We start from the raw sequence: 26029 nt of genomic DNA, 5'->3' as shown, positions 1-26029 counted from the left end.
GCCTATTGAAACCATTTTCATGGATTTGTTAGAAGATTGAATGGATGGATGGATGGATGAAAAACCTAAAAGTTGCTTAAGTTATATCCAGTTGATTATTTTTTTAACCTGATTCAGTTTTCATGTAATACTGTGCATTATATAATGAAGCATAGACAAGGAAATGGTATGACAGTTAAGGGGTCAATAGGGCACTGTGAGTTTTGCCTGGAGCACAGTGATACCACTATTCATTTATTCTCTGGGCTGTGCAGCTCAGATAATCAAGGCCTTTTAAACCTTTACCTTCCTATTTTAATCAGTTGGATGAGGATATAGCAGATCTCAGAATGTTTTAGTTATCCAGGCAAGCAGCATGTTTTGTTCAATTTTTCTATATAATTCTGGGCATGGAAGCAAACTCTTTGTCTCATTGAAAATCAGAGTCTCCTCTTGCATGAAATTAAATATATGACTTTAGGGATTCAGCTCCGGAGAAGGCAATGGCACCCCACTTCTTGCCTGGAAATGGCATGGATGGAGGAGCCTGGTAGGCTGCAGTCCATGGAGTTGCTGAGGGTTGGACACGACTGAGCGACTTCACTTTCACTTTTTACTTTCATGCACTGGAGAAGGAAATGGCAACCCACTCCAGTGTTCTTGCCTGGAGAATCCCAGGGACAGGGGAGCCTGGTGGGCTGCCGTCTATTGGGTCACATAGAGTCGGACACGACTGAAGTGACTTAGCAGCAGCAGGGATTCAGCTTACAAACGCCACAGTAATATGTTTAATAATCATTCCAGAAGACTAAGGAATAGGGGTATCCTCTTTATAGTACCCTGCACTGAGTACTATATTGCCTTCCCAGACTTGCCACAGCAAATTTTCACAAACTGAGAATTCTCCATTCTGGAAGTCCAAAATCAAAGTGTCAGCAAGTGGCTTCCCTAGGACTCAGTGGCACAGAATCCACCTGCCAATGCAGGAGACACGGGTTTGATCCCTGGTCCAGGAAGATCCCATATGCCGGGGAGCAACAAGGCCCACATGCTACAACCATTGAGCCTATGCTCTAGAGCCCGGGATCCACAACTACTCAGTCCATGTGCTCTGAAGCCCACGTGCTGCTGAAGCCCATGTGCCCTACAGCCCATCCTCCGAAACAAGAGAAGCCATCACAGCTAGAGAATAGCTCTCATAGCAATAAAGACCCAGCACAGCCAAAAATAAACTAATAAATTAAAATTTTGTCAAAATGTTAGCAAGGACTTGTTCCCTCTCAAGACTCTAGGGGAGAATGCTCCCTGACTTCATTCAGCTTCTGCTGGCTCCAAGCATTCCTTGACTTTTAGGATCACCACTTTAGTCTCTGTTTCTATATCTTCTCTTCTGTCTCTTATAAGGACCTTTGTCAGTGGATTTAGGGCCCACCTGGACAATCTAAGATGATCTCAGCTTGAGATCCTTAATTATATCTGCAAGGACCCTTTTTCCAAATAAGGTCATGTTCACAGGTTCAGGGTTGAGGAAATGGATGCATCTCTGGGGGCACATTCAACCCACTACAAAGAATCTGCACAGTCTACGTCTGGAAGAACTTTCTCTGAGAGGGAGCCACCCATTTGGCCCACCATATGGCCACACTGAGGAGCAAGCAGCTCTGGTCTTACTCCTTTGCCTTCCCCCAGGACTGATACTGATGGGGGCACTTGGCAGGGACCAAGGCTAGACATTCATTTCAGTTGCTAATTAGCGATCAGAAGGTCACATCCTGTCATTATCTTGTGTTGGCGTCTTTTTCATGACAGATGAAGAAAACTTCAGATTTTCTCAGCTAATTTGCAATGCTGTTTCCACACAAAGGGAAGCTAGGAGAGCCAAACATAAATCAAGCAATATTTAAACAGTTTGAGAGGGCATGAGGGAGGCAATCCTTTATCCATTCCTTTGAAATATCATCTGAATTAAAGGTATAAAGAATAGACCTAACTTCCTACTGTATAGCACAGGGAACTATATTCAATAATATTATGTAATAACCTATAAGGAAAAAGAATCTAGAAAAGAATATATGCATACATACATATATATGTGCAACTGAATCAATGTGCTATACACCTGAAACTTACACAATATTGTAAATCAACTATACGTCAATTAAAGTTTTTTTAAAAAAGACAAAACAAACACATACTAGTTTGGATTTAACAACAACAGAAAAAATAATAGACCTAACTTTCCTAACCCCAGTGGCCTTGACCTACATTCCACTCCAGCCACCTGCTCCCACAATGGCCTTCCCAAGCTCATTATCACCCAGAACTGTGCCATATCTGAAACTGAAACTATAAAATGCCTACATCAATCATTCCACAGCCAGTGCTCCCACCTCCTCCCCTTACCACAGCTGCTCACCAAGTTCATTTGCACCTCAGATTCACCATCCGCTGCCCATCTGGCATGGCTTCCTTCACCCCAGGCCTCCTGTCCCTGAACACAATTCCCTCTCCCCTCGTGCTTACACTCCATCTGATGGGCTAAACGCCACCTTGGATCAATATGTAACTCACTCTTCCACGTTCAGGGCCGGAGCTGTTTCCTGCGCCTCTAGTATCAGATCAAATGAGATGACCCTGAGAGACAGGACAATCCTAAATCATACTCTCTGATCTCGGCAGGTTCTACAGCCAAGCTCACCAGTCCTCTGATGCATCTTTCATTCCCTGTCTTGAAAGCCTCAACCAACCAGATTCCTTCACTTTGAGAAGATGACTTCAGACCTTGCAGACATGGAAGCACTGAGAAGGGCTACCTCAATTTCCCAGCACAATTACAAATACCCCCCAACCCCAGCATGTCCCTGCATTGCCCTCGTCCAGCTCCAGGCAGATCCCTCCACTGAGCCTCTGGACCCACTTGTCCCCAGCTCCTGCACACCCTGCTCCAGGAGTTTTATCCTTCTCCTCCATCTTTATACTTTACCCTCTCCCCCTGCTTACAGCTCCTTTCCCTCATCCTCTACTTCACCTACTAAAATCTGACTTAAGTATTCAGCACTGAAATCGCTCTTTCTTTGAGCAGTAGACACCCACTGGTCACAAACTTAGGGGACTATTATCCCTCCCTACCTTAATGGAAACATCACTGCAGTAGATATGAACTACCTAGAATTCTCTGGAAGTTTGCTCCCTTAGATCCTGAGACACCAAGAACTTCTAGTTTTCCTTTTATCACTACTATATGTAAATATTTATGACTTTATCAGTAGTCAACATCCATTGTAAAAAACTTAATGGACATGAGGAAATATTCCACACAGAAATAAGTGCTATTAATATTTTGACGTAAGTCCTTCCATGCTATTTTATTAGATGGATGGATGGATAGTTGGATGGATGGATGAATGGATAGATGGATGGACAAGTGAACAGACAGACACATAGATGGAAAGACATAATTTTACATAATATACTGCACAGTACATCATGCAAAATGCCAAGCTGGATGAATCAGAAGCCGGAGTCAAGATTGCCAGGAGAACAACCTCAGATATAGAATTTCTAAGTCACTTCAGTCGTGTCCAACTCTGTGCAACCCCATAGATGGCAGCCCACCAGGCTCCCCTGTCCCTGGGATTCTCCAGGCAAGAACACTGGAGTGGGTTGCCATTTCCTTCTCCAATGCATGAAAGTGAAAAGTGAAAGTCAAGTCTCTCAGTTGTGTCCAACTCTTAGCGACCCCATGGACTGCAGCCTACCAGGCTCCTCCGTCCATAGGATTTTCCAGGCAAGAGTACGGATATAGAATAGTATGTAGCAATATGAGAATAGCAACGTCAGATATGCAAATAATATCACTCTAATGGCATAAAGTGAAGAGGAACTAAAGAGCCTCTTGATGAAGGTGAAAGAGAAAAGAGAAAAAGTAGGCTTAAAACTCAACATTCAAAAAACAAATATCGTGGCATCCGGTCCCATCACTTCATGGCGAATAGAAGGGGGAAAAGTGGAAACAGTGACAGATTTTATTTTCTTGGGCTCCAAAATCACTGTGGACAGTGACTGCAGCCATGAAATTAAAAGATGCTTGTTCCTTGGAAGGCAAGCTATGACAAACCTTGACAGCATATTAAAAATCAGAGATATTATTTTGCCAACAAAGATCTGTATAGTTAAAGCTACAATTTTCCCAGTAGCCATGTATGGATATGAGAGTTGAACCATAAGGCAGGCTGAGGCCTGAAGAATTGATGCTTTTGAATTGTGGTGCTGGAGAAGACTCTAGAGAGTCCCTTGGACTACATAGAGATCAAACCAGTCAATTCTAAAGGAAATCAACCCTGAATATTAATCGGAAGGGCTGATGCTGAAACTGAAGTTCCAACATTTTGACTACCTCGTGTAAAGAACTGACTCATTGAAAAGACCCTGATGCTGGGAAATATTAAAGGCAAAAGGAGAAGAGGACAGCAGAGGATGAGATGGTTAGATAGCTTCACTGACTCAGTGGACTTGAATCTGAGCAAACTCTGGGAGATAGCGAGAACAAGAGAGCCTGGTGTGCTGCATTCCAAGGGGTCACAAAGAGTCAAACATCACTTAGCAACTGAACAACAACAGCAACAAACAGCAGTTAAATCAAAGTTTGCTGTTTTATAAACTTTATTCTGTGTCCAAACTATGAATTTTAAATCTGTGTTTTTATCCTGATTTCTCTGTTGAGTTTCAAACTCTTACTTAACATCGTCACTTGATCCTCCTCCAAGTTCACATCTAATCTCTCCCAGGAGCCACTTCCTGTTATCCTTATCTTTCTGCTCAAATAAAGCTTCTTGTCTTATCAATTTTCCCTTCAAGATGTTCCTCACAATTACCTGGACGTACTGTAATGCCCTCCAATGTGTCCCGTTTTCAAATCTATCCCTCACATGGCTGCAGGTAGATCTCTCTAAAATGCCAAACCCTTGCTTAAGCCCTTCAGCAGGTCCCCATTCTCTAACAGTTTAAAAGCTGAACAGGTTGGCCTGGAAAATAAGACCTCCCAGGATCTCCCGCTTCCTCTTTCTTCAGCATAATCTTGCCCCTTCTTCCTCTTTCTGTTCTAGTCATCTTGAATTTCTTGCTGTCCTAAACACATTCTTTTCTGTGCCTGCCTCTTTCTTTATATGATCTTATTTTCTTGGAAAGCCCTTCCTTGCCTTCTGAAGCAGACTTCTACTCATTCTTCAAAGTTCACCTCAGTCATCACCTCCTCTGGGAAGCCTGCCTGGATTTAATCCCTCCCAAGTCAACTAAGTCTCCCTTCTCTGGATTTGCACACATTCTGTGCACTCTTCTACAGCACATGTTAGTTACATGGTAATGAAATGCTGCGTTACTAGCTCTCTCCACTTTCCTGACATGTACATTTTTTGGAAAGAACGTTTGCCTTCATATCTTTGCATGCACCTGGCACATAGGAGGCACTCAGTAAATTTGTTGGAATAAAAAATGCATTTAAAAGCAATCCAAGCCTCCTTTGATGTCACACCCTCCACGTATCACTTTGGTTCACTGCTCCACTTTAAAGAAGCATTCCTACAAAGAGTTATCTGTGCTGACTTGCTCTGCTTTCTCTTCTGCCATTCTGTCCAGCTTTTCTTCCCCTTTCCTGCTGTCATAGAGGTTGCCTAATCCAGTGGGCGACTCTCAGACCTCCTATTATGTGATCTCAGAGGCATTTGACAGTCAGTCTCTGCCTCCTTCCTGAACGGGCTCCACAGTCCTAGGTTCTTCTCATCACTCATCGCCTGTTCCTGCTCAGTTTACTTTATCATCACTCCTCATCTTACAGATCCCTGGATGTTTCATTGCTTAAGGTTCAACCCTTGGTCCACCGCTCCATCTGCATGCACTTCCAAGGTGGTCTCATCCAACTTCATGAGTTCATGTCGCTCCATCCATCTCTACCCTGATTACTCCACATTAACATCCACAGCCTGGCCCTGTTCCTAGAAATCCTGACTAATTGGTAAAACTGCCCACTCAACAGCTCCACCCCAATATTTAATAGGCATCACAAACTTAATAGGTGTAAGTTTAGACCTATTAAAGAACTCTCCAGTTTCTCTTCTACACCTTCTCTTCTGTGGTGTTTCCCATCTCAGTATGGCACCACCATCTGCACAATTGCTCTGGCCCAACACCATGGACTGTCTTTGAAGCCTGTCTTTTTCTCACATCTCTCATCCAGGCCATCAGCACATCCTCTTGGCCCTGTCGTGAAAATATATCCCCAAAGTGACCTCATCACCTCCACCCCCACCACCCCAGTGTACACTGCCATCACCTCCCACCTGGATGACTGCAGGAGCCTCCAAACTGGCCTCTCTTCTCCCACGCTTGACAGCCTCACCTTTCTTCATGCAGGATCCAGAGGGGTTATTCCCAGAATCAGTCAGTTCATCCTGTGGACCCTACGGGAAACCTGTGATGCATTCCCATCACATTCTGGATGGACTCCACAGTCCTTCCCATGCCTGCCCAAGCCTGCATGTTCTGCAGCCTGGGGAATCTCTCCAGATTCATGTTCTCCCATCCTCTCTTTCTCTCTCCCGCATCCAGTCCTTGTGCCCTCTTTACAGTTATTCAGACAAAACATACATGTTCCCACCCCAGGCATTGTTTCCCCCTAGCTTGTACTGCTCCTTCTCCTGGGGGCTCACTCAGGTCAGACATCATTGCCTCAGAAAGGATGACATAATCTGGTACATTTGGGAGGAGGTATCCTCCCTTCCTGTCCTTTTCCCAAGAGAGTCGTAGACCTAGAACCCAAGTTCTAGGTCAGATCAGATCGGATCAGATCAGTCGCTCATTTGTGTCCGACTCTTTGCAACCCCATGAATCGCAGCATGCCAGGCCTCCCTGTCCATCACCAACTCCCAGAGTTCACTCAGACTCACGTCCATAGAGACAGTGATGCCATCCAGCCATCTCATCCTCTGTCATCCCCTTCTCCTCTTGCCACCAATCCCTCCCAGCATCAGAGTCTTTTCCAATGAGTCAACTCTTCGCATGAGGTGGCCAAAGTACTGGAGTTTCAGCTTTAGCATCATTCCTTCCAAAGAAATCCCAGGGCTGATCTCTTTCAGAATGGACTGGTTGGATCTCCTTGCAGTCCAAGGGACTCTCAAGAGTCTTCTCCAACACCACAGTTTAAAAGCATCAATTCTTCAGTGCTCAGCCTTCTTCACAGTCCAACTCTCACATCCATACATGACCACTGGAAAAACCATAGCCTTGACTAGATGAACCTTTGTTGGCAAAGTAATGTCTCTGCTTTTGAATATGCTATCTAGGTTGGTCATAACTTTCCTTCCAAGGAGTAAGCGTCTTTTAATTTCATGGCTGCAGTCACCATCTGCACTGATTTTGGAGCCCAGAAAAATAAAGTCTGACACTGTTTCCACTGTTTCCCCATCTATTACCCATGAAGTGATGGGATCGGATGCCATGATCTTCGTTTTCTGAATGTTGAGCTTTAAGCCAACTTTTTCACTCTCCACTTTCACTTTCATCAAGAGGCTTTTTAGTTCCTCTTCACTTTCTGCCATAAGGGTGGTGTCATCTGCATATCTGAGTTCTAGGTGGGAGTCTAAAATGATGTTTGGAGGACTTCTCTGGAGGTGCAGCAGTTAGGACTCCATGCTTCCGCTGCAGAGGGCATTGCTTCCATCCCTGCTTGGGGAACTAAGATCTCTCAAGCTGTGCTGCTGCTGCTAAGTCGCTTCACTCGTGTCCGACTCTGTTCGACCCCATAGACGGCAGCCCACCAGGCTCCCCCATCCCTGGGATTCTCCAGGCAAGAACACTGGAGTGGGTTGCCGTTCCCTTCTCCAATGCATGAAAGTGAAAAGTGAAAGTGAAGTCGCTCAGTCATGTCTGACTCCTAGCGACCCCATGGACTGCAGCCTACCAGGCTCCTCTGTCCATGGGATTTTCCAGGCAAGAGTACTGGAGTGGGGTGCCATTGCCTTCTCCGTAAAGCTGTGCAGTGTATCCAAAAATAAAAATATCAAAAAAAGAAAATATCAATAAAACGATGTTTAGTGGAGTAGGAAGGCACACTTAAGAGATCCAGGGAGTGATGAAAACTGCTCAGAGTGGAGCACAAAGCCTGGGGATTGAGACCTTCATTGCCTCAGAGAGCCCAGGAGAGGCAAGCGGTACCCATGTATCACAAAGGGGACTGTGATCACCTATTAGGATATCCTGCCCTGAAGAGGGTGGTTTTGTCCCATACCCCTCAGCAGACATCTGGCAACATCTGGGGGCAGTTTTGGTGATCACAACTTTGAGGGGATGGATGGCACTGGAATCTAGTGGCAGAAGCCAGGGGTTGTGCGAAACACCCTGCAGGGCACTGGGCAGTAAATGTTGACTGTGCTACAGTCGAGGAACTGGCTCTGTTCGTTTGAGAACCTCTGGGATCTCTTAAAGGACTTTAACCCCTGAAAATCTTGGTCCGTTGCCAGGGAGCAGTGATGGGGGAAGAACCCAAAAGGAACAGGAATGGAAAACATGACTGCTGTGAAGAGAACCTTCTGGAACTTAGCCATCAGTTTGCAGGAGGTAGACCATGCACAGTGTGGGCGTAGTTGCAGGGTCATAGCTTGGGAGGCAGCCATTGTGGTGGTGCCTAGGGGGCATTCAGGCCCGGGGCAGTTTTATCGGCCCTCAGGTTTCATTCAGTAACAACAAAATACTTTTGAGCCCCTGGGATTTGCCGGTGCAGTGCTGGTTCTGACAGTTGTTTGCGCTCCAGAAGATGATGTGTTTGGAAGAGACCACCAGAGTCTGCAGACTGTGTGCCAGCTTTTGAGCAGACCTCAGAGTCCTGCCAGCTGTTCTTGTATCTGCCCCAGCCCCTCACCTCTTCTTCAAGGGAAGCAAGAATCAAGCACGCTATCACCAAGTGTCCAGCTCTTTCCAGTTCCCTAATACATTGGGTTGGTCAAAAAGTTCGTTTAGGTTTTCCATAAGATTTTGTGGAAAAACCCGAACAAACCCTTTGGCCAACCCAATACTATCTGATGCCCTTTCCAGGCAGGAAGGCCAGGAGATGGGGCCAGCTTTGAAGCTGGTACAGGAAGTATCTCTGATGCTGAGTCATGCAGAGAGAGATTGATAGCTTACAGGTCAAGAAAACCCTAAAAGGGTCACCGGAACCTAGAGACACTGTGGGATAATTGTTACAGGGCAAAGATTAATGCCAGAGGTTCAAACCAGAAAGACCACAGCAGAACCTTTCAGACTTGAATCATTGCCTGGGCGCTGTTTTGAGGGTGTTATTCCATTTTTACATCGCTTTCATATAAGAGGATTAACGAGAAGCCTTTTAAAAGGGTTTTGCTGCACTATCCAAAATGTCCTTCCAGAGTAATTTGGTATTTCTATAAAATTTTATTGAAGTATAGCTGATTTATACTGATGTGTAATTAGGCCTTTTATTTTCTTCACTTGGCAAACCATCCTACTTCCCCTTCCATAAATCTGATCTGTGAACAAGAAATTCCTCTCCCAAACATCCTGAATTCTTTGCCATTATGCAAACTGCTTTTGTTTAAACAATCAGTTGAAAAGTACACCGTGAAATCATGACATCCTACCTCCTGCTAAAACATGTTTCCACACAAAGTTTTGTTAGAGAGACAGACGGAGGAGAGAGAAAGGGAGGGAGAGACCTGCTAGTTCAGCTTCTGGGGGTAAAACATGCATCACATCCATCCATTGACTCAGTGACCTCAAATCTCTGCAGTTTGATCTTTCTGTACATCTTTCTGAATAGAGACCTACTCTAGATATAAGAAATGTGAACAATTCGCTTCACTGAGCAAACTTCAAATGGTGCTTAAAAAATTTTCAGTAGGTTTGTACTGAAAAGTACAAAGCAAAAGTTTGCAGTTCTGCAACAGCAGGAATGTGCCGGCTAGTCCTCTGGTCCAATCCATATTCTCATCCTTCAGTCAGGCCTGGATGTGTAGTCTAGGGTCCTGAGCCTGGGAAAGGGATCAGACATGCCATCTCTGAATGAATACCCAGGTAGGCTGACTACTAGTGGGAAGTCTTTCAGCAGTTGCCCTGTACTGTAGATGCTATTATGATCCCATATGCAGATGAGTAAACTGAGGCTCGGGGATGGTAAGCAGCTTCCCCAAAGTCACACAGGTCAGAAGTGTTAAACCGAGACAGCCTGATACCAGAACTTTCAACTTTGTCCTCACCACCACACTGCCTTTCTTGGATTACTGGCAAACTGCCCAAAGAGTAATGAATCAACAGTAATTCACTCAAGGGGAGAGTCATGTCTTTTCTGGGCCTTTTAAGCCATGTGAGAAGATGTGCTAGAAATGTGTGAAACTCCATTGCCTTTGAACACTCACTACAGTGTACAAAACTCAGATGGAAGTGAGATAAACCCTTGCCAGTAACATTGGTTGCTTTCAGATCTGTTGCCATGATCTCCCTCAGCGTTGTTAGGAAAGCTCAGAGTGGCCGCAGTTGCTTATCAGAGGTAACTCAAGTTCATCTCCCAGACATCTGGTGAGGTGCTGATGAGACTGCTTAAAGAATGATATCTGCCCATTTCAAAGTTTCTCCTGTGGTCCCAGAGTTGACTGGCTGTATGCTGTCCCTGCTCTAATACCTGTGAGCAGACGGGTAAAGATGAAAACCAGTTAGGTGTCCATCAGAATGGGAGGGGCTAAACCAAGCACAGGACATTCATAAAAATGAAATACTTTGGAGTTTATTTAAATTGGATGATGAAAACCTGTGTTTGCAGATATGTGAGGCTCTCTAGGCTGGGCTGTGGTGTGAAATGAAGCTTTAGAGAAACAAAAGTGGGAAGGAGACTCCATTTTCAAAAGCATGTGTGTGGTCACCACTGATACTCTGGGGGAAGGACCCACCAAGGTCAAGGATGTTGCTTCAGGAGATGGAGTTGATGCATTTTTATTGATATTGTCTATGTTGCTTATATTTTTCTTTGTACTAAAAAATACCCAATTCTATTATTTTTCTTTGACAAGAGGGTAAGGATTGGTGATACCAAAACTAAAAACTTGCAGTGTATTGAAAACCAAGGATTTGAAAAGAACTTCATGTTTCTGCAAACCACAGGGTGGGTGGGGTTGGGTTCAGAAATCAAGCTGTGAGCTGCCCATGTTCCTGCCCTGAAGGAAGACAGACCAGGCCCTCTCACAAGACCCATGTTTGACTGACTATCTGTAGAGGAGTTTTTTCCTATTAAATATGGGGTTCGTGGTATTTTGCTATACGATCATCTAAATTGTGATGTCTTAGGTCCAAATGGGTTTCTGTGAAATCATCTCTGATCAGTAAATAAATAGAAAAAAATGGCTCATGTGTTTCTTAAAGTCAGTAACACACCTTAAGGTGATGGCAAATCAGAATGTCCTAGGGAGTTTTCATGTGACACCAAGAGGGAGCTAGAGGAAAACACTCTCTTCCTCCATCCCCCGCCTTGAGGATTACTGATGGAGAGAGGCATCATTTCTGACCCTCCAGGGTGTTGTATTCTTCAGGTAGTTAGGATGGAGGAAAGGCTGAGCCCCACCATCTAGTACCAGGGGACGGTCACAGTGAGACCCAGCCTGGTGTAGCTAGCATGTGGATTTAGACATGCCTGGGACGTGCAGTTGGGGGACAGCCTTGTCTCCTCATGTCCTCCATGTCATGTGTGCGTGTATCTGCTGATTTACCTGATAGCTGAGGCCTGTCCAGTGAAGAGAAGCGGTATAGTGCCCATCACTGGAATCAGACCCTGTGGGCACATCCCACATGCTTAGGAAGGAGCGGGGGCCAACAGGAGGCACACTGCAAGCAGGGCATCTGGGGTTTCAGAAGTGATGTGATCCAAGAAAAGCAGAAGAGCCACCCAACAAGTGGCCAGCAGCACTGAGGTTCAGATGTGAATGCGTGGGTTAGGTGCCCCTTAGCTCTCCATGACTTTTTCAGCCTCAGGATAAAAGGAGAGAGAGTGGCCCCGTAAAACCCTCAGGGGCCCAGCAACTCTGCCGTGAGGCCCCTCTGACCCGAGCAGGTCGACACAGAGGAACTATTGCCCTACTAGCCCTATAGAAATGAGCCCAGGCCACTCGGAAGAGCATGTCTTGGGCAGCAGCCTGGGGGCCGGTGGCAGCGGTGCCAGAGCCTGCAGCTCAGTAACCATCCTTGGGGGTGTGCTGAGCTCAGTGTGCCTTCAGGAATGGCAGCCCATAACAAAGGAGGATCGATACCACACCAGGAGCAGGACTGGCCTGCAGCCTCAGAGAAGACCCCCCCATGGGTCCCCTGAGAGGAAGGGGTGGCTACGGCCCTGCAGGTTCACATGGATGGTGGAAAGGGGCTCTTGAACTGGAGACCCTGGGGCCTGGATAAATAAAATAACACATGCCCCCCATGCACTGGGGAGGAGGAGGCTGCTCCTTCTGTAGGGACACTTTCATCGATCCTTAGAACTCTTTATTTGTGCCTAGTCACTTAGATCAAAACAGAAACTTTGGGGGTATTTTTTGCTTAAATTATCTGGATAGTTTCTCTAATAATCAATCTAAAGTCTAAAGAAAAGGACTTTCTTTCCATCTCATAATTCCTACACATTACCAACCTGTGTTGACACGAGACACAATCAATTTCCTGGGAAGTATTTGTCCAGGCTGGGTGAGACAAAGGAGATGTACAAGCCCTGAAAGATGTTTTCTTGTTCTTGAGATTGTCAAGGCAATTCATCAACCTGGAATGGTTTGCCATTCCAATCTCTGCCTTCTAAGCTGTTGTTTGGATTTGAATTGTACAGTCCCTGCAGTGTGCTTTATACAAACACGTCCCAGATCATAGTTCATCGCTGTGGAATATATTTTACTGTATATACTTGACTGGCTGCAAGCCATCCTGTCTGTGTTTATATAAAGCCAAACCACATTATCATAGATTGCTTGCACAGCTATGAAAAAATATCGAGGACCTACTAGTTGCCCCCATCAGCCTGTGAAACCAATATAATTTTGTCTAGAAATTCCATCTATGCCCAACCCCATTCAAAGCAGATAAACAATTCTCATTGGGTGGTCTGTGTTGCAGCCCCCTTTGCTAAAAACAGCCCCATCTGCCTCCCTCCATCTGATCCCAGCCCCTGGTTGAGAGGCAAGCCATGGTAATCCTGGCTATAAAGTGCTGAACATGATACCCAGATCTGAGCTCTCCTCACCAGACCCTACTTTCAGGTTTGGTCCAGGGTGGGCATCCAACGTGAGTTGGATAATCAGGAAATTATGCTGGAAATCTGAACCTAGGTCAATGAAAGTCAAGTTGGTCACTCTGGAGGCTTGAACTCCAAGCTGAAAAACATTAGCAGTGTTGGCAGTGCGAGAGAAGAAAGAAGCAGATGTCCACAGAAAGGAACAAAAGGGAGACTTCGGATGAGGGTGGAGTCACCTCAGTATCTGAGCTCAACTGCATTCCTGACCCTGGATTTCTTGAGACACCACCAGAACTTTGTAACAAATTCCCCCTTCTAATGATCATAAGGAGGTGTTGGAAGCTAACATAAAATAATAATAGCTATCACTTGAAGAATGCTGTTTTCCAGAAAAGGTAATGAAGAATAGGTGGTTAACTGTTGGCACAAGGTCACACAGTGGGCAGCTCAGCCCCTGGACCAGAGGATGAATTTTGCTGCTCTGTGGCTTCTCAAAATGGGCACAAAGGAAAAGACTTGGTCTGGCATCAGGCAGACATGGGTCAGTGTCCTCGATGTGCCACTTCCCCAGTGCTAATTATTGACCTGTGATTTCTGGTGGAATGAAGACAGCCACAGTCATAAATAGAGCTGTTATAAGAATCAGTGAGATAACATGATCTGTGTTGATCTGATAGGCATTCCATAAAAGTTATTTTTAATCTGTTTCCCATTTTTCACTTGTAGCAAACTACAGTGACTAGAACTAATAGAATATTGTGAAGGATGGTGATAACCAACATTCCTTCTATATCTTTATTGTCCTTCTATATCTTTATTGTCCTTCTATATCTTTATCTATATGATGCTGAGATCAATATCCTTTATAATGTAAGGAAACATTTTTCTACTCTTGGTTTACTATGAAATTTTTATTTTTCTTCAAGGAAATTAATGGTGGATCTTTTCAAGAAATTTTTAGCTTCTAACCAAAAAGAAAGAAAGAAAAAGCCATATGATTTTTGTCTTTTGATGTTAAATTAATTTCAATGATGGAATGCCTAGTAATAAACTGTCCTTAGTTTCCTAGAATCAAGCATACTAAATCATTTGGCATTATTCAGGGAATGGACTGATACTTTCTGTTGTGTTTTACTTATGATTTTTTAGCGTGTGAGTTCAGCATCTTTAGTTTTCTTTCCTTTGCTCTTTTCCAGATTGTATTTTGTGATTATGGTAGTTCATAATGATGAATTAAGTTTTCTACCATTTTCTGGTTTCTGGAGCTATTTAAATATTTGGGGTGAAAATACCCCAACTATAAGGATATCCTATAGATATAGGATATATATATATATCCTAGATCTACATGTCTATATCTATATATATCCTAGATCTATATATCTATATCTATATGTATCCTAGATCTCTCTATATATATATATATCGATATATATATCTATGGATATATATATATAGGATAGGATATACAGGATATATATTGATCTATATATAGATATAGATATCTATATATAGATCTAGGATATATATAGATATAGATATCTATATATAGATCTAGGATATATATATCATAGGATATATATATATATCCTATAGATATAAGGATATCCCCATAGATATAGGATATCCTTATAGTTGGGGTATTTTCACCCCAGATATTTAATATAGGATATATCCTTATAAGGATATAGTCCTTTTTCCTCAAAGTTTTGAGACATAGTTTATACTATGGTTATTTGTCTATTTACATTCTTACTTTTTCTTAAATAGATTAGAATAATGTATATTTTGCTGGAGAATTTACAGTTTATTGAGATAGTCCATTTTTTAACATTGAGTTGAAAGTATTTTCATGTAATATTTTTATCTGCTCCATATCTGTAGACACTTTCTGCCTGCCGAGATTACCATTTCTCTTTATTAGGCCTTCCAGAGCCACCTCTAAAGGAGGCAGGCTCTTGGCAGGCATTTGCTCTCTTCCCACATTGGGCGGTGTTGCCATCTCCCACGCATGGCCACAGCCCCACATCATGTTAGGAGCATCAGCTGTGATGCCTCAGAATCCATTAGAGTGGATAAGCCTGCATGGGGTAGGAGTGAACAGTGCTTTTGGATGCAGGACTGTAGCCGCTGGGTTGGAGACCCGTCAGTTATTGGGATATCAGGAAAGACCATCAGGGGATGCAATACTGATGGCACAGTCTGGCCTCAAGGACTATAAGCTGTTCATCTGGTCCATGGGCCTCCCCATCCACAGTGCCTCTATAGCACCTGTACTGAGGTTCTGCACACTTCTTATCTCTCCAGAGCCAATAATATTTGCATGTTATTTCATGCAAAAAGAATGGAGGAGCCTGGTGGGCTATAGTCCATAAGGTTGCAAAGAGTTAGACACGACTGAGCAACTTCACTTTCATGCAAATAGAATAGACTACTTTAAAGATGGCTATCTGAAGTATTATTTATGATTGCACTTATACAGGATCTTATAATCTATTCATTTAAACCATTTTCATAGCAGTTACAGAGTACAAAGTCTTTTTAGTCTAAGAGCCTCATGAAAGGTTGTGGAGATGGGTTAGTTGAAAATTCCAACAGGGGATCTGAGAAAAGTCACAGCTAAGAAAATCTAGTTAGATTTTAGGTGAAAATCTAGTTAGATAGGAAGAGACAGAAAAGATCCCCTTAGGTCTCTGGACATAAGTACCAGAGATGGGAAGTACCCAGGGTGAGGGAGCCAGTGGGCTTGACCAGACAGAGGGAAGCTGATTTAGGAACAGGGCAACAATGGGACCAAGCTCTTAGGAACTGCAGCATGCAGCTAGGCAGGTTGCCAGCAAAAAAAATGCCAGAAAACTATTTGCTCCAACAAGGATTTAAATCAGTGAAGGCCCTTATATCTGGAGGTTGCCAGGTCTATGCAACCAGTTCCTCCCAGCAGAGACCTTGTTCTTCGTGTGTGGCCATGTAGGCTCCATGTAGGTCCTGTGGCCATGACCGCTTACCACACTGGGATCCCACATACCTCACCTCTCTGACCATGAGCATGATTGCCATATGTGAGTCATGTTCAAGTTCCCCCATCTTCTAGCATAGGGTCAGGCACACATGAGACTTTCGGGTGGTATCTATGGAATGCTTGAATGGGTAAGAATGCATGGTCCAAAAAACTTTCCATATCCTTGGGTTCAGATCCTCAGGTTCAATGCTGGCTGTTTGTCTGGGTCCCAGAATTCCCCTTCACCAGCTCTTTTTCTTCTCTTGGGTCCTTATACAGTCAGGTCTGAGAAGAGGATTCCAGTAAAATGACTCTATTCGGTTACTTGAGGAGGTATGTTCATTTCGTACATACCAGGTTCATAGCCATTGTTCATGGTAAAGAATAAAAAGAATGGGTGCCTCTCGTGTCATCACTTGGCAAGTTTTTGAAGTGGCTTAAGATGAATACTACAGAGAAACACATCAACCAACAATACATGGCTCTGCCTTATCTGCGTTCTAGGTTCAGGTTCAGTGGTCGAATCCTAGGCCTGGCTCTGATCCATCAGTACCTTCTGGATGCTTTCTTCACAAGACCCTTCTATAAGGCGCTCCTGAGACTGTAAGTGTCCCCCCAGCCCTGCCTGCAGGACCAGAGGCACCGACCTCCCTGACTCCTCTGGCCTTTTTGTCACTGTTTTCCCTGCTCATTCCTGTTAGGTTTATGGTGGTTTACTTTTATGAGTGCTTAAGCCAGCACATAAACCTTTTAGTCCAGTAAAACGACATTTGGAGATTTTATATAAGCATAAGAGAACATCATATACCAGATATAAATCAGTTTATATAAATAATTATAGTAGCATTACAAGCATTGTATGAAACTATTAAGAAGAGCTGATCTGTCCCTGTATGTAAATCATTATGCTGTACACTCTATACTTATACAGTGCTGTATGTCAATCATATCTCAATAAAGGCAGAATAGGATAAAAGAAAAAAATTGGTGTATAACTTGGTTATTTTTAAATGATACTCTTCTCCAATGGCCATGGAGAGTCCTTGAGTCAATAATTGTTTTGTGTTTGTTATTTTAAACATTTTAATACTTTCTTTTCCAATTACTGAATAAACTATAGGTTCATGGATGTATTCAAAAGTATCAAATCACTAAAATGCACCTGTGTTACTTTAGCCTAGAGTGATATCACCATATTTTGGCATGAGGTCTGAGTAGATGTTTACTGAAACAATCTGTTTGCCTTTCTCCCTTTGAATGGACCCAGACCCTGTGATTTGAGTGACCTGGAATATCTAGATGAGGAATTCCACCAGAGCTTGCAATGGATGAAGGACAACAATATCACAGACATCCTCGACCTCACGTTCACGGTTAATGAAGAGGTTTTTGGCCAGGTTTGTGAGATGCGGGGCTTGGAAAAGACATTTTGAGTCTTGTTATGGAAAAATTGCATGATATGAAATTTACCATCCTAACCAGGTTTACAGTTCATTCAGTGTGGTTAAGTAGATTCATGTGTTATACAACCCATCTCCAGCATGTCTTCATCTTGCAAAACTGAAACCATGTCCATTAAATAATAGCTCCCTATTTCCCCCTCTTCCCAGCCACTGGAACCACCCCACTTTTCTTTCCAAGAACTTGTCTGTTCTAAGTATCTCATATTCAGTGGAATCGTACAGTGTTTGTCTTTTTGTGATCAGCTTATTTCACTCGGCATAGTATCTTCAGGGTCCATCCATGTTTTACCATGTGACAGGACTGCCTTCTCTTCTAGGGCTGAATAATATTCCATAACATGTAAATACCATATTTTGTTTAGCTATTCATCAGTTGATGGACATCTAGGTTGCCTCCACCTTTTGAGTATTGTGGATAATGCTGGTATGAACATAGGTATGCAAATCTCTGTTCAAGTCCCTGTTTTAAATTCTTTGGGATATATACTCAGAAGTGGGATTGTTGGATCATATAGTAGTGGGATTTTGTGTTTAAAAACAAGGACTGTCATTCATTCAAAATATAATTCTTTGGAAAAAAAACAAAATATAATTCTTTGAGAACTACTGCCTTTATTAAGGGAAGGCAATGGCACCCCACTCCAGTACTCTTGCCTGGAAAATCCCATGGACGGAGGAGCCTGGTAGGCTGCAGTCCATGGGGTCGCTGAGGGTCAGATACGACTGAGCAACTTCACTTTCACTTTTCACTTTCATGCATTGGAGAAGGAAATGGCAACCCACTCCAGTGTTCTTGCCTGGAGAATCCCAGGGATGAGGGAGCCTGGTGGGCTGCCGTCTATGGGGTCACACAGAGTCGGACACGACTGAAGTGACTTAGCAGCAGCAGCAGCAGCCTTTATTAAAATTACTCATGTCTTCTTTTCTCGTTTTGACATGGATCTAGTTTATTGAGTTTTTTGAAAATCAAATGTAACAGTGGATCAGAAAGCATTTTTGTAAAATGTGCAATATATCTGTAAGATATTTCTCTTATCTGTGCAACTACAACAATACTTTTTATCTCTAGCATCCAGATATTTACTCCTCCAAAATGTATCACAATAGTATTTAATATGAGAAGCTTTCCATTTTTTTTCTTCCAGTGTTTATATACCGTTGAATCATCTGGCTTATAGTTTTATCAGACCAGCCTGATAGCCTGAGCAGATTTAACAATTAAGGTTTTTGAACATCATTTACAAGAGATTCAAAAGCCTATGACGTGTAATTTTTGTAATGGAATGCTGTAAGAAGTAAGCTGGGATACTTTATAAGCACCTTCATGACTGTGGGCAGTGTGCTGAATCTATGGGTGAGAGTTACCCACTGAACCTTGCAGACCACCCAACACCCGCCTCTCAATCAAGAATCTTGTTCAGGTCCTAGAAAATGTTAGTGTTTTGATGCATTATCTTTGCATAAAAATACCTCTGAAGAATACTCTTTTCCACATTTGAGAAAAAAATTATTTTTTCTTACATCTTTAGAGAGTGTATTTAAACATATTCAAGAATATGTGATTCACTTAACTGTCCTCCCCCATGCACTAGATGAGCGTGTAAGATACACTATCTTTTCTGCATGACTACTTTTAGCCCATTCTTTACATTTGCCCTATAGTAGGGTTAATTTGTAAAACAAACAAACAAAAAAAACACAATTATTTAGCAAAATAGATTAAGACAAATGGGTATCCATCTTAAAAAACTTAAATTAGATCCCAAACCTAACTCATTATGCTTAAATTAATTCCACATTGGTGAAAAAGCTGAGCGCTTAAAAGAACAATAAAAAGATGAAAATGAAAGAATTTTTCTTTTTAACTTGCAGTAAGAAATGCTGTTGTAGATGTGACAAAGTCATGAAAGAAAAGATAGACATAGTCAACTAAAATTACTTTTTTAATACCTTATGTCAAAACTACACCATAAACAAAGTAAAAATGGCATAATATTTGCTACATTGTAACATATAGCACCAGAGAAGGCAATGGCACCCCACTCCAGTACTCTTGCCTGGAAAATCCTGTGGACAGAGGAGCCTGGTAGGCTGCAGTCCATGGGGTCGCTAAGAGTCGGGCATGACTGAGCAACTTCCCTTTCACTTTTCACTTTCATGCATTGGAGAAGGAAATGGCAACCCACTCCAGTGTTCTTGCCTGGAGAATCCCAGGGACAGAGGAGCCTACTGGGCTGCCGTCTATGGAGTTGCACAGAGTCGGACACAACTGAAGCGACTTAGCAGCAGCAGCAGCAGCAACATATAGCACAGACAAAAGTCTGTGTCTTTCAATATAAGAAGAGATCCTGCAGAGAAATGAACAACAACACAATAGAAAATTAACAACGAATATAAATGGATAGTTCCCGGGAAAGGAAATATTCAACATCATTCACAATTTTTTAAAAATATAAATTTAAATAGAATGAAATACCATTTTCCCTCCTGAGAACATCAAGAATCAGAAAACTTCAGTTCAGTTCAGCTCAGTTGCTCAGTCGTGTCGGACTCGTTGCGACCCCATGAATCGCAGCACGCCAGGCCTCCCTGTCCATCACCAACTCCTGGAGTTCACTCAAACTCGTGTCTGTCAAGTAGGTGATGCCATCCAGCCATCTCATCCTCTGTTGTCCCCTTCTCCTCTTGCCCCCAATCCCTCCCAGCATCAGAGTCTTTTCCAATGAGTCAACTCTTCACATGAGGTGGCCAAAGTATTGGAGTTTCAGCTTCACATCAGTGCTTTCAATGAATACCCAGGACTGATCTCCTTTAGGATAGACTGGTTGGATCTCCTTGCAGTCCAAGAGACCCTCAAGAGTATACTCCAACACCATAGTTAAAAAGCCTGAATTCTTCGGCACTCAACTTTCTTCACAGTCCAACTCTTACATCCATACATGACCACTGGAAAAACCATAGCCTTGACTAGACGGACCTTTGTTGGCAAAGTAATGTCTCTACTTTTCAATATGCTATCTAGGTTGGTCATAACTTTCCTTCCAAGGAGTAAGCGTCTTTTAATTTCATGGCTGCAGTCACCATCTGCAGTGATTTTGGAGCCCCCAAAAATAAAGTCTGACACTGTTTCCCCATCTATTTCCCATGAAGTGATGGGACCAGAGCTATGATCTTCGTTTTCTGAATGTTGAGCTTTAAGTCAACTTTTTCACTCTCCTCTTTCATTCTCATCACTTCCTCTTCACTTTCTGCCGTAAACGTGGTATCATCTGCATATCTTAGGTTATTGATATTTCTCCCGGCAATCTTGAATACAGCTTGTGTTCCATCCAGCCCAGTGTTTCTCATGACGTACTCTGCATAGAAGTTAAATAAGCAGGGTGACAATATACAGCCTTGACATACTCCTTTTCCTATTTGGAACCAGTCTGTTGTTCCATGTCCAGTTCTAACTGTTGCTTCCTAACCTGCATATAGGTTTCTCAAAAGGCAGGTCAGGTGGTCTGGTATTCCCATCTCTTTCAGAATTTTCCACAGTTTATTGTAATCCACATAGTCAAAGGCTTTGGCATAGTCAATAAAGCAGAAATAGATGTTTTTCTGGAACTCTCTTGCTTTTTCCATGATCCAGTGGATGTTGGCAATTTGATCTCTGGTTCCTCTGCCTTTTCTAAAACCAGCTTGAACATCAGGAAGTTCACTGTTCACATACTGCTGAAGTCTGGCTTGGAGAATTTTGAGCATTACTTTACTAGCATGTAAGATGAGTGCAATTGTGCGGTAGCTTGAGCATTCTTTGGCATTGCCTTTCTTTGGGATTGGAATGAAAACTGACCTGTTCCAGTCCTGTGGCCACTGCTGAATTTTCCAAATTTGCTGGCAGATTGAGTGCAGCACTTTCAAAGCATCATCTTTCAGGATTTGAAATAGCTCAACTGGAATTCCATCACCTCCACTAGTTTTGTTTGTACTGATGCTTTCTAAGGCCCACTTGACTTCACATTCCAGGATGTCGGCTCTAGGTGAGTGATCACACCATCGTGATTATCTGGGTCATGAAGCTCTTTTTTGTACAGTTCTTCTGTGTATTCTTGCCACCTCTTCTTAATATCTTCTACTTCTGTTAGGTCCATACCATTTCTATCCTTTATCCAGCCCATCTTTGCATGAAATATTTCCTTGGTGTCTCTAATTTTCTGAAGAGATCTCTAGTCTTTCCCATTCTGTTGTTTCCTCTATTTCTTTGCATTGATCACTGAGGAAGGCTTTCTTATCTCTCCTTGCTATTCTTCGGAACTCTACATTCAGATGCTTATATCTTTCCTTTTCTCCTTTGCTTTTCGCTTCTTTTCTTTTCACAGCTATTTGTAAGGCATCCTCAGACAGCCATTTTGCTTTTTTGCATTTCTTTTCCATGGAGATGGTCTTGATCCCTGTTTCCTATACAATGTCATGAACCTCCGTTCATAGTTCATCAGGCACTCTGTCTATCAGATCTAGTCCCTTAAATCTATTTCTCACTTCCACTGTATAATCATAAGGGATTTGATTTAGGTCATACCTGAATGGTCTAGTGGTTTTCCCCACTTTCTTCAATTTAAGTCTGAATTTGGCAATAAGGAGTTCGTGATCTGAGCCACAGTCAGCTCCCGGTCTTGTTTTTGCTGACTGTATAGAGCTTCTCCATCTTTGGCTGCAAAGAATATAATCAATCTGATTTTGGTGTCAACCATCTGGTGATTTCCATGTGTAGAGTCTTCTCTTATGTTGTTGGAAGAGGGTGTTTGCTATGATCAGTGTGTTCTCTTGCAAAACTCTATTAACCTTTGCCCTGCTTCATTCTGTACTCTAAGGCCAAATTTACCTGTTACTCCAGGTGTGTCTTGACTTCCTACTTTTGCATTCCAGTCCCCTATAATGAAAAGGACATCTTTTTAGGGTGTTAGTTCTAAAAGGTCTTGTAGGTCTTCATAGAACCGTTCAGCTTCTTCAGCGTTATTGGTTGGGGCATAGGCTTGGATTACTGTGATATTGAATGGTTTGCCTTGGAAATGAACAGAGACCATTCTGTCATTTTTGAGATTGCATCCAAGTACTGCATTTCAGACTCTTTTGTTGACTATGATGGCTATTCCATTTCTCCTAAGGGATTCCTGCCCACAGTAGTAGATATAATGGTCATCTGAGTTAAAGTCACCCATTCCAGTCCACTTTACCGATTTTAGTTCGCTGATTCCTAGAATGTCGATGTTTACTCTTGCCATCTCCTGTTTGACCACTTCCAATTTGCCTTGATTCATGGATGTGACATTCCAGGTTCCTATGCAACATTGCTCCTTATGGCCTCAGACCTTGCTTCTGTCACCAGTTGCATCCACAACTGGGTATTGTTTTTGCTTTGGCTCCATCCCTTCATTCTTTCTGGAGTTATTTCTCCACTGATCTCCAGTAGCATATTGGGCACTAACCAACCTGGGGAGTTCCCCTTTCAGTGTCCTATCATTTTGCCTTTTCATACAGTTCATGGTGTTCTCAAGGCAAGAATGCTGAAGTGGTTTGCCATTCCCTTCTCCAGTGGACCACATTCTGTCAGACCTCTCCACCATGACCCGCCTGTCTTGGGTGGCCCTAGGGGCATGGCTTAGTTTCATTGAGTTAGACAAGGCTGTGGTCCGTGTGATCAGACTGGCTAGTTTCCTGTCATTATGGTTTCAGTGTGTCTGCCCTGTGATGCCCTCTTGCAACACCTACCGTCTTTCTTGGGTTTCTCTTACCTTGGACATGGGGTATCTCTTCATGGCTGCTCCAGCAAAGCACAGCCGCTGCTACTTACCTTGGACGAGGGGTATCTCCTCACGGCCAACCCTCCTGACCTTGAACGTGGAATAGCTAGCTCCTTTCGGCCCTCCTGCGCCCACGCAGCGGCCACTTCTTGGATGTGTAGTAGCTCCTCTTGGCCGCCGCCCCGACCTTGGGCAAGGGTAGCGCCTCTCCGATGCCCTGCGTGGTCCATCGCAGCCGGAGCACTTCTGTGCGGTCCAAGGAGTAAGCGTCATTTAATTTCATGGCTGCAATCACCATCTGCAGTGATTTTCAGATCAGATCAGATCAGTCGCTCAGTCGTGTCTGACCCCTTGCGACCCCATGAATCGCAGCACGGCAGGCCTCCCTGTCCATCACCAACTCCCGGAGTTCACTCAGACTCACGTCCATCGAGTCAGTGATGCCATCCAGCCATCTCATCCTCTGTCGTCCCCTTCTCCTCTTGCCCCCAATCCCTCCCAGCATCAGAGTCTTTTCCAATGAGTCAACTCTTCACATGAGGTGGCCAAAGTATTGGAGTTTCAGCTTTAGCATTCCTTCCAAAGAAATCCCAGGGCTGATCTCCTTCAGAATGGACTGGTTGGATCTCCTTGCAGTCCAAGGGACTCTCAAGAGTCTTCTCCAACACCACAGTTCAAAAGCATCAATTCTTTGGTGCTCAGCCTTCTTCACAGTCCAACTCTCACATCCATACATGACCACTGGAAAAACCATAGCCTTGATTACACGAACCTTTGTTGGCAAAGTAATGTCTCTGCTTTTAAATATGCTATCTAGGTTGGTCATAACTTTCCTTCCAAGGAGTAAGCGTCTTTTAATTTCATGGCTGCAATCACCATCTGTAGTGATTTTGGAGCCCAGAAAAATAAAGTCTGACACTGTTTCCACTGTTTCCCCCATCTATTTCCCATAAAGTGATGGGACCAGATGCCATGATCTTCACTTTCTGAATGTTGAGCTTTAAGCCAACTTTTTCACTCTCCTCTTTCACTGTCATCAAGAGGCTCTTTAGTTCTTCACTTTCTGTCATAAGGGTGGTATCATCTGCATATCTGAGGTTATTGACTGGTTCATGTCCAGTTCTAACTGTTGCTTCCTGACCTGCATACAGGTTTCTCAAGAGGCAGGTCAGGTGGTCTGGTATTCCCATGTCTTTCAGAATTTTACACAGTTTACTGTGACCCATACAGTCAAAGGCTTTGGCATAGTCAATAAAGCAGAAATAGATGTTTTTTTGGAACTCTCTTGCTTTCTCGATGATCCAGCAGATGTTGGCAATTTGATCTCTGATTCCTCTGCCTTTTCTAAAACCAGCTTGAACATCTAGAAGTTCACAGTTCAGAAAGCTTAGCCATATTCTATTTTGGAGATGGTGGAGAGAAACAGGTGCTCTGCACAAGAGTGTAGGTGGAAGGAAGAAGAAGTTTGTTTCACTGTCTATGAAAGGCACCCTGTGATACCTGTCGTCATTCTAAATGCACCTGCCTTTGACTCAGCATCTCCGTCTAGAAATTTGACCTACAGATATGTTCACATCTAATTGAAATGCCTAACGGATAGCAATCTTCATTGCAGCATTGTTGATCACCACAAAAAAAATCTGAACCAATATAAATGTTCAGCAGTATAACACTGATGAAATAAATTATAATTCATTCACACAATGAAATAGTAGACTAGTACGATATGTGGTCTGATACCCCAGCCCATCCATTTACATGTAAATCATAAACAATAAGACAGGTAGTATAACAATAACAAAGAAAGAATAAGACAGGTCTAAACTGGTATAATCCTGAAGGAAATCAACCTTGGAAAGACTGATGCTGAAGCTGAAGCTCCAATACTTTGGCCACCTGATGTGAAGAGCCGACCATTGGAAAAAACTGTGATGCTGGGAAAAGAGAAGGGGGCAGCAGAGGATGAGATGGTTAGATAGCATCACTGACTCAAGGACATGAATCTGAGCAAACTCCGGGAGATGGTGAAGGACAGAGGAGCCTGGCGTGCTGCAGTCCATGGAGTTGCAAAAATCAGACACAACTTAGTGACTGAATAACAACAATAAGCCAGTATAAAACAATGGCCAATGTGTATCTTTAACTAAAAAAAGAAAAAAGCTTTGGTGTGTATGTGACCATGATAATGAACAGTGTATATAATATGCTACTGTTTGGGGAGAGAAATTTGTTTTTCACTGTATGGCTTTTTATAACACTTGAATTTTTTTTTCCATGGACACATGTTATCTACTCAAAAGAAATCAAGTAAACTACAAATGACTAAATACATTAAAATTAGAGGAAAAAATAACATTGAAAATAAAAATCAATCCTTCATGTGTATATAAGGGAGAAACTGAACTTAGAGAAAGTTGAAAACATTCCCAGTGATAAAAATAGGGATGTGTTATAGATTTAGAATAATGTATTTCTGTTTACGCTTAAACTGATCCTGTATCTTTTCAAATGAGATCGCCAAGAGTGATGATTTTGGTTTTAGAAA

At 43.0% G+C, this 26029-nt stretch overlaps 1 protein-coding gene across 3 annotated transcripts in view; it reads left to right on the top strand.

The window, feature by feature from the left end:
* Window positions 1-26029, top strand: part of HECW1 (HECT, C2 and WW domain containing E3 ubiquitin protein ligase 1) — a 479331-nt gene that overhangs the window by 434683 nt on the left and 18619 nt on the right. For all 3 annotated transcript variants that reach the window (XM_024991127.2, XM_003585989.6, XM_024991128.2), the window contains exons 23-24: window positions 16743-16841; window positions 17506-17635. In XM_024991127.2, the coding sequence (XP_024846895.1) occupies window positions 16743-16841; window positions 17506-17635 (229 nt within the window). The remainder of the gene's footprint in view (window positions 1-16742; window positions 16842-17505; window positions 17636-26029) is intronic.

Source organism: Bos taurus, chromosome 4 (genome assembly GCF_002263795.3).
Source record: "Bos taurus isolate L1 Dominette 01449 registration number 42190680 breed Hereford chromosome 4, ARS-UCD2.0, whole genome shotgun sequence".
In the NCBI taxonomy this organism is placed as follows: Eukaryota; Metazoa; Chordata; class Mammalia; order Artiodactyla; family Bovidae; genus Bos; species Bos taurus.
Note: the sequence above shows the minus strand (reverse complement) of the source record. Positions and strands in the feature narration are given on the sequence as shown.